The sequence below is a fragment of the Prosopis cineraria genome, unplaced genomic scaffold (assembly GCF_029017545.1).
Source record: "Prosopis cineraria cultivar Desert tree isolate PC_DT_omini unplaced genomic scaffold, ASM2901754v1 PC3, whole genome shotgun sequence".
NCBI classification, from domain to species: Eukaryota; Viridiplantae; Streptophyta; class Magnoliopsida; order Fabales; family Fabaceae; genus Prosopis; species Prosopis cineraria.
This window is the reverse complement of record NW_026555334.1, coordinates 39,850,654-39,860,051: the sequence shown is the minus strand read 5'-3', so window position 1 is coordinate 39,860,051 and position 9,398 is coordinate 39,850,654. Positions and strand designations below refer to the sequence as shown.

At 39.1% G+C, this 9,398-nt stretch overlaps 1 protein-coding gene across 2 annotated transcripts; it reads left to right on the top strand.

Annotated features, from left to right (window-relative positions):
* The first annotated feature begins 1,968 nt into the window (after nt 1-1,968).
* On the top strand, nt 1,969-6,621 carry LOC129306285 (BEL1-like homeodomain protein 1). 2 transcript variants are annotated; one of them, XM_054946786.1, is made up of 6 exons: nt 1,969-2,273; nt 3,377-3,476; nt 3,681-4,573; nt 4,904-5,277; nt 5,372-5,432; nt 5,528-6,621. In XM_054946786.1, the coding sequence occupies exons 3-6, from the start codon at nt 3,722-3,724 to the stop codon at nt 6,332-6,334; spliced, it is 2,094 nt and encodes a 697-aa protein (XP_054802761.1). In that variant the 5' UTR covers nt 1,969-2,273; nt 3,377-3,476; nt 3,681-3,721; the 3' UTR covers nt 6,335-6,621. The 2 variants fall into 2 exon arrangements, with proteins under 2 accessions (XP_054802761.1, XP_054802762.1); XM_054946787.1 differs by lacking the exon at nt 1,969-2,273 and adding an exon at nt 2,979-3,146.
* Nucleotides 6,622-9,398: the final 2,777 nt, after the last annotated feature.

Genomic DNA, 9,398 nt, shown 5'->3' with positions numbered 1-9,398 from the left:
TAAAATAAGCCACGCTTTTTGGGTTTGAGAGTGAAAAAGGAAGGAAAAGGAAGGATAATGGCACGCAACAACGGATGATTCCTTTAGTCAAAGTACACATATTGAAGCAACCAGCAGGAATACTTCTGACATGCACACATATGAATAATCATAAGTAAGTAATGACGTCCTTTTTTCCGTCATTCTTACAAGTGTCCGAGGGAGATCCAATGTGCTTTTTACTGGATGTGAAAAAAACAGGCCATTAATGGCCAATCAAGTGTGAACAAAAAGCACCAATGAGGTTTCTTTGAAAGAATCCAAGACAAGGAAGAGATAAATACTATTGGCATTGGTCTATGCGAGAGGGACAGCCTGATTACCAAAAAGGACGCATTCATTGAAACCTGTCCCTTTATGGTGAATAAACTAGTACTGCGTGATTTGCTTTCTCCACAAACAACATATCCTAGTGCTATTCAACGCCACCAACGCAAGTTTCTATTCAATTCGGAGACTCTCCTAATTAAAATGACAGTTAGCTATGCTTTCTTTTAGGTAGTTGATCATTTGCCTTTTTAATTTAATATTGCAGTAAAATCACAGCAATTAACCTAACTAAACCACAGTCAAATTTTGGCCAAGACTTCTTAATTGTTTCTATCACTCACACAACTTATCTCATTCAATAAGCTTTGCAATTCACTATTTCATTGCTCCTTTTAACAGGCAATTAATCGATATGATATCCCATCACACGCACGGGTGCACATCTATGTCAGTCTAAAGTAGACTACATATGCTTGGTTATTATTATATAATATCCAGCTAGACACATGTATAAAATATGTAATCAAGACCGTCGTGTATGGATGGAATTTAAGTCGACTAGTTACGCCTAAAATGCAATTAATTCAACTTTTTAATTGTTTCCTTTCGTAATTTCAATCGATATTTATCCTTTAAAAAAAAAACTAAAACTAGACAGATTTTGTAGCTAGTTAGGATAAAGGCTAATCGTAGATCTTAAAATTTGTCCATGGCCATTCTGATAATTAATGGTTCTGTTGATGGGGACGGAGAAGTTTTAAAGCCGGAGATGTAGAAAATTGGGCGTACGTTAGTTGTATGTTCAGGATATTTATAATTAATTGCCATTAGTTGTCTTTCCATGCAAATGAATGAATGATGGCATTACCTCACTCGCATGGGAAAGGTTAATTATCAATTATTTATTCGGTCTTTCGTATCCTTCTAAAGTTGTCCTTATATATATATATATAAGAAAACAAATTGCAGAACTGCTCTGCAGTTATTCCATTTGAATGTCCCGCATGAAAAGTGATCCTTTGGGTGTCATCAAAGATTGTTGACGAAAATGTTGACAAAATAATCTTGAAATCAGCGGGTGGTTTTTGGCCAAAGAATGAAAAATTTTGAAGATATACGTATACATGTCCAAAAGATAAGGAGTGTAATTAATTAAATTATGGGCTTAATAGGTGATTTAATCCTTTATTGCGATTATAATTAGGGCCTAGCTGGCGATGCCGTCAGTCGGTCTGATGCATGAGAGCCAAGGTGGGACCACTTGTTGAAGGCCTTATCATTCACGGACACATCATATATGCACTTTGATTGGGACCCCCTCTGCTTTTCTCTCAATTACCTTGGCTTTTTCCAATTACCCTATCGATATGCTATTTTTTTTTTCAAAATAAATATAAAATTAGACTGCCGTGGGGAAAGATGAGGAGATATTTCTTTGCCAAATGCTACCGAAAATTAATTTTATTTTCAGCTTTTGAAAGCATTAAAGTTGGTGCTATGGTGGTTGGTTTCTTAGTAATTTAATTGCTTTATCTTGAAACTCAGGCATCCAACCACAAAAAATCCTTGGATAAATTGAAAAGAAAAACATGAAAATTGTGAAAACGACAACCAGATATTTAATGGAGAAATGAGCAATGAGATGGCTCCACCCCTCTGCCCCTGCTCCCCCATCGTCGTCCTCTTTTCTTCTCTCTTATTTTTCTCTTCAAAAAAAAAAATAATTAAGCTTTTGACGTTTCCTCGTTCCTCAGCTGTTCGTACCTTCTGACATAACTTGTTCGCCTTCTCTCTCTCTCTCTCATTTTCCCCGATACACGCTTCTCAGCATCGACCCAAGACTCTCTTCCCCCCCCCCCCTTCTTTTCTTGAAAAAGTTCGTGGATGCTCATCAAAGGCTCGAGTGATTTGAAAAGAGAGAGGGTCAAATCGAAAGAAGTTGCCGTGTATCGACCCTTTCCCAGGTACTTCTCAAAAAGCCACGGAAAGATAAGGAATGAACACATGTCCGTGCACACTTCAGTCTTCACTCCAGACCCCTTCTTAATTTCCCTTGCCCAGAATTTCCCCTTTGTATGCTGAAATATAAAAAATATACAGTGTTTGTTTTCTTTATCCCATGAAAATGGCCATAAATGTGTGGATAATGAGGCCCTGAATAAAGACGGCTATCTTTTTGACATGTCTTTTTAATCTCACCTCTCTCGTAACTCCTTTTTTCCCCTTTTGAGTGGAGGTGGAGTTGCAGAGAGACTCGACTCTGACACACACAGTTTTCCCCTTTGTGAGCCAGGAGATTCATAAAATCCCAAACATAGATAGATCTCAGGGTACACATACATGTGCACAGGCTAAGGTTGCTGCATCCCACCCCCCCCCCCTTCCACGCCTCTGATGAATCCTTTCTCTTGCTGTTTGTTAGCTATATACATAACTGTAATACTTTGGTGGGTAAGTCGGCGTCCTGTGCGTGTGTGACTGTCACTCTCCTCTCATATCTATATATCTCAAAATCCATTCCTCATAGGTTTAGGGTCATTGCAATTGAAATCTTGCTTTCCTTTTGCTTTGCAGTTCGGAGACGATCATGAAGCACGTGTGCACTCTAATTTTCATCACACACCAGATACTCCTGTACACTCCCATCATAATTTATTCATATAAATAATCAATTCCTCTCCCTTTTTCTTAGTCGGTGTCAATCCCTATACCATCTGCTTTCTCTGTCCTCCATTTTTCCCCCTCATAAAACCCACCCAATTTGGTACCTGCACTCCCTCTTCCTCCTCTTCCAGTTTCTTCGTTTTCTCGTTCGAGCTCATGGACGCTTCTACGCAGTTATGTATAAAACCATACACAAAACGAAAGCAAAGCTTTCTTTCTTTGTTTTTTTTTTTTTTTTGGGTGAAAAGGCTTTTATAACTCTTTATAAAGCTGGCTGAAAGAAAATCCAGTAATTTTGAATGCCAAGAGAGAGGCTGGTGGCCGGTTTTACGGAAAACAAAATTTCGATCCTGGTGTACCTAGCTGATTCATTATATCTTCTTCTCTATGATTTTCCCTGCAGGATTCTTTTGAGAAGGTAACCGAGAATTAAGTATCGATTCTCCACGGCTAGCTCTTTGATGGGTTGATCTACAACTACTCAGATTCTCTCGAAGTCGAAGGTATAGTGCATATTATATATCAGTCTTGTATATCTGCTCGTGTTCGTCTCTCCATTGAAAATATAGAGGAAGGTCATGAGTTTGTGAACTTTTGCTTTCATTTTTTTATTAATTGTGTGCGTTTCATGTCTGGCTATTGGTAATTTGGTGTGTTTTGGATGTGAGGTTTGAAAGCCTGACCTAACTAACGTAGTCTCTTTTCAGTGAAGTCACCACCAAAAGAATTAGTCTCTCACCCAAAATCGATGGCGACGTACTTTCTTGGTAATTCTGAAATCCAACCACCCGATGGCCTCCAAACTCTGGTTCTCATGAACCCCGGCTACATCCACTACTCCGACACCCCGACGCCTCCCCCGCCGCACCCCAGCAACTTGGTCTTCCTCAACTCCATCGCAGCTGGCAACAACTCGCTCACTCCCCAAAACCTCCACCACGTGTCACCCAATCACACCCAACAATTCGTTGGTATCCCTCTGCCGGCCGCCGCCGCCGCCGCCGCCTCCTCCTCCCAGGACCCTAGCCAGCAACACTCCGTGCATGCTCATCAAGATGGCTCCACCTTGCATGGATTTGTGCCTCGCATGCAGTGCAATCTCTGGAACCCAATCTACCCAAACGCGACGGCGCGTGAGACTCCACGTGCACAGCAGGGACTGTCGCTGAGCCTGTCCTCCCAGCAAGCTGGAATGGGGTCTTTTCGTGTCGATCGTGAAGCAACATCACGGGGTCAAGCGCCTGCTATGTCTGGGGAAGATGTTCGCGGGTCTGGAGGGTCGTCGTCTTCGGATTCTGGGGTGACCAACGCGAACGGTTTTTCGGGGATTCAGGGTGCGATTCTGAGCTCCAAGTACTTGAAAGCAGCACAGGAGCTTCTCGACGAGGCCGTCAATGTCAACAACGGCATTAAGACCGAACTGGGAAAGAAAGGCGGTGGGGCCCAAACTAAGACCACCGGGGAGACATCCGGGACAGCCGCCACTGGCGACGGTTCTGCTGGTGGAGAAGGAACCCTTAAGCGTGCCACCGAGCTTTCGGCTGCGGAGAGACAAGAAATTCAGATGAAGAAGGCTAAGCTGATCAACATGCTTGACGAGGTACTCTTCAATCTGTTTTCTGGTTGATGTGCTCAATCTGAGGTAAAAAGAAAAGGAGGAGTACGAGTTCCATAAGTTGGACCATTTTTTTGGAGGTTGGAAGAACCTTACTTTCAGATATAGATTTATTAAATTAATGGAGCTTCAATTTCACTAATTTTTCAGCCTTAAAAAAACAGTAACTATAGTTATAACTTTGAGTCTAAGAGTGATCACGCAGTTTAATAATGAACGAATTATAATAATGATTAATGGGGAGGGAATAGCAAACCGACGTTCAAGTTTCAAGATTGATTTGGAAAATTAATTAATAGCGGGGTTTTGGTGTAGGTGGAGCAGAGGTACAGGCAGTACCACCAGCAGATGCAGATTGTGATTTCGTCATTCGAGCAAGCTGCGGGAATTGGTTCGGCCAGAACATACACGGCCCTTGCGCTACAAACAATCTCCAAGCAGTTTAGGTGCTTGAAAGATGCCATAACAGCCCAAATTCGAGCTGCTAATAAGAGCTTAGGAGAAGAAGATTGCTTTGGAACCAAGATTGAAGGTTCGAGACTCAAGTTCGTTGACCATCACCTGCGCCAACAGCGAGCTCTCCAACAGTTGGGAATGATCCAGCAAAATGCTTGGAGACCCCAGAGAGGATTGCCTGAAAGATCTGTTTCTGTCCTTCGTGCTTGGCTCTTTGAGCACTTCCTCCATCCGTAAGCACCCCCATTAACTTTTTTTACATGGAACTTCGCAGATTCTGGCTTTTCTCAATTTTATGCTGAGACCAAATATCATGTCTCGTTCCAGTTATCCCAAGGATTCAGATAAGCATATGCTCGCTAAACAAACAGGCCTCACCAGGAGCCAGGTACGCATCAACCACTTTTTGCTCTAATGAAGGACCGTTGTTTCTCTTGATTGTGGAATTGATCAAGTGACTTAACGTGGCTCGGATTGTCACAGGTTTCAAATTGGTTCATTAATGCTCGAGTTCGGCTCTGGAAACCAATGGTGGAAGAAATGTACACGGAGGAGATGAAGGAGCAAGAACAGAATGAATCTGAAGACAAATCAGGCAAGAGCGGTGAAGATCCTGCAGCTCCACAACAAAAAGGCCCTGCCGCTGAAACGGACGCTAGAAGCCTCAATTCCAACCAAGACAGGCCTTCAAACCAGAAAACTCCCACAGTTTCAGTTTCTAAACCATTAATATTATCGCCGGGTAAGGATAATATGAGAGACCAGTTTGGTTTCAGCTTCATGGGATCATCAGAGCTGGAAGGGATCACACAGAGAAGTCCCAAGAAACCAAGAAACCAAGAACTTCCGCACTTCCCAACTTCAATAAACATGGACATGAAGACAAATGAGGCCAATAATGAGCAGCTTTCTATAAATTTTGGAGACGAAAGGCAGGGAAAAGATGGATTCTCTTTCATGGGAACCCAAGCAAACTTTATCGGAGGTTTTGGACAATACCCAATTGGGGAGATTGGAAGGTTTGACGCAGAGCAGTTTACACCAAGGTTTTCAGGTAACGGGGTTTCCCTGACTCTTGGTCTTCCCCACTGTGACACATTGTCAAGTAGCCATCAAAGTTTTCTCCCAAACCAGAACATTCAACTGGGAAGAAGACTGGATATGGCTGAATCAAACGAGTATGGAGCCATAAATCCTTCCACTACTCACTCATCAACTGTGTATGAGAACATGAACATGCAGAACCCAAAGAGGTTTGCTGCACAATTGTTGCCAGACTTTGTCACCTAAAGGGAGATGCATGGGATACATAATACTGTCACTGGATTTCACAATCTCTCCCAGCACAGCCGATCATGGCTGGGAAATAAGGGATCCTCCCTGGTAATAATGTAAAGAAACAGGATTTGATTTAGTATAGGTTTATACCCTGCATCGAACTATTTGAGTTCTTAGATAGCTTAGAATTTGAGAGTATATGGTTGAGGGTTGCATGTATATTTATTTTTGTAAGGTTTTTGTCAGGAAGTTTTATTTTGAAAAATTACCGATATATATAAATATATGTTGATTGAAAATGTGTGTGGCGCCTTAACTTTGCCTGGTGCCCAGATAAAAGAGGCAATTCAAAACTTTATAGTTAGAACTACCACGATATAAATTTTATCTTCCCGTTGCTAAAGGGTGACCCATAATTGTCACATTTAAAAAGATTTTTAAGTGGAATTCCATTAAGATAAGCCAATTGAAAAGCCTATTTATTTGTGTTTGTTGCAATGTCAATTCTGTTGTATGTGACATTTTAAACTCAATTGTAATAGATGTTCGGTTATTTATTAAACTGAGGAGAAAAAAATAATTTGACCACATTTAACGGGTGTCCATCAAAATCCAAAACGGGCTTGCTGAGAACGAGCATCCACTTTCTGCAATGAGGCCTATAAGTAAAACAGCTTTCAAAACCATGACAGAGCCAACCCTCTGAAGCAGTGATGAATTCAAGGGGGGTGTGCAGGGGCTGTAGCCCCCCATGTTTCAAAATTTTCTTCATAAAGGGGTGAGTTTTGTTTACGAAAAATACTGAAATCACTTTTAGGCCCTTACTTTTAAAGAAAATTTCAGTTATGGCTCTCATACAATAATTTCTGATTCGTCTGTCTAAAGCACTATGGAACTGCCCAAAGAATTCCGCCGGAACAAAACTTTCCACTCTTTCGCCTGCTTCATGAAAGAGCATCGATGAATGAATTGGTAAATTGGTTTGGGTGTCTGTTTCCATCAGCTATATTTACTAAAGATTTCGTTACAGTCAGTAGTCGGGCTCCTTGATGAGTTTAAATCGGAAAGGCACGGAAAAATGAAGTGCACACTTTTAATATAACGGATTCACAGGAAAACGACTCTTTTACTTTTGGGACAAAAACATTCGTGCACCTTACTTCGATTAACGAAATTAGAAATTTAAATCCAGTAATTATGTTTAATATAGACATTGAATGCCTGTACCATTTAAATTGTTAAAATTTAAATCAATAATTTAAATAAACTCATTTGTTTATTATAAATTTATAGCTATTGATCTGAATTTTAAAAATTTAGATCGTATAAACACTCAATACTTATATTAATAACACTCATTAAATCTAAGAAGAGATCTACATGGATGAAAGAGGGGGCAGTTGCCCCCACTAAAAAAATATTTTAAAAAAAAAAATATAAGAAGCATACGTATTTTAAGCCCCTATTTAATAGGTATTAATTGCCCCCAATGATTAATAATATTACTCTTATACCTTCAACTTTTTTATTATTTTTATACTCTTAATTTTTTAATTAAAACTTATTTTTCACACCCATTTCATCTTCCCTCATAAGCTTTACTGCTTCAGAAACAACAAAAAAAAAAAATCCCTAAAATCCCAAAACGCAGACTCACTTTTCATCCTGCATTTGACTCTTGCTGTTCTGCTCTACAACTTGATCTTCGCTGCCCCTGCCTGAGCCTCCGCGGGCGACTGGGTCTCTGCTGAACAACCGAGACTACCTGTCTGCCTCTCTCTGGTTCTGCATTTGGTGCTCTGGAACTGGTAGAGTACTTTATACCCAAGCTTGATTTGGTTTTGATTTTAAGAATGATCATCGCGCTTTACTGAGAATTTCAGAATGAATAAATTATTAAAAGTGGAAGAGAATAAAAGAATAAAAAATAGATATGTGAGTATGTGATTCTTGGCTTTTTGCTTTAGATGGCCATGTAGTTGCACAAGAACACAAGGAAGGCCATCTTTTGGGACCACCAACTTTGTATTTATTAGTTTATAATTAATACTCTATTGAAATGCTGAAATGGTCAAATGAGAGGGATAATAATGCTTTGAATAATTTATGCTAAATAGTGAGAGCACAATTATGAACAACACTCCGCATATTTTTATTTTATTTTTCTATTTTATATTGATTTGTTTATGTCATACTATCATTATAATAATTTAAATTGAAATTTGAATTTTTTAGGCTTCTTATAATGGAAAATTTTTTTAAAAGAAAAGCAACATCATCAGAATAACAATCTTTCAAGCTCATGGTAATGTAGAGATAGAACATTTGATCCAAAATTTTTGGAATTTGATTTAAAAAGCTTCCTAATGATCTTGGATTGAGACCAAAAATGTCTTGCTATCATCCAAATGATAGAGATGAAATTAGAAGATATTATTTACAAAAGGATCCTTGTCAACCAAAAGAGATTAGTTTTTTCCAAAGACAATTTGGGAATACCTTTCGTAGATTTAATCTAGATTGGTATTCAAAATATGGCAATTGGTTAAAATATAGTCAAAAGGAAGATGCTGCTTATTACTTATGTTGTTATCTTATGACATTAGATGTTGGACAATACAAAGGTAATGGTGAAGCATTTATAACAGAAGGATTCATAAATTGAAAAAAAACTTGATAGGTTTCAAGTTCATGTTGGAGGTCCAAATAGTTTTCATAACAAGTTTGGAGAAATTGTGAAGTTCTAATGAAACAAAAGCAACATATTGATATTGCTATAAGTAGGCAATCTAATTAAATGAAAGAGGACTATCAGATTCATTTGACTGCAATAATTGATTGTATTCAATTTTTTTGTTACGTTAAGGGTTAGCTTTTCAGGGTAATGATGAGTCATTGTCTTCCAATAATCAAGGAAACTTTCTTGAGCTTTGAGATTTTCTTGCTAATCATGATAAGACTATTCACAAAGTTTTGAAGAAGGGTCGTGGAAATATCAAATTAATAGCTCCTACAATATAAGCTGATGTTATTAGAGCTGCTGCTAGTGAAGCTACTAAAGTTATAATTGATGATC

Coding starts and splice junctions, on each gene's coding strand:
- LOC129306285 (XM_054946786.1), top strand. CDS start 3,722: ATGGCGACGTACTTTCTTGGTAATTCTGAAATCCAACCACCCGATGGC. Junction 4,574..4,903: donor TGATCAACATGCTTGACGAG/GTACTCTTCAAT, acceptor GTTTTGGTGTAG/GTGGAGCAGAGGTACAGGCA. Junction 5,278..5,371: donor TTTGAGCACTTCCTCCATCC/GTAAGCACCCCC, acceptor GTCTCGTTCCAG/TTATCCCAAGGATTCAGATA.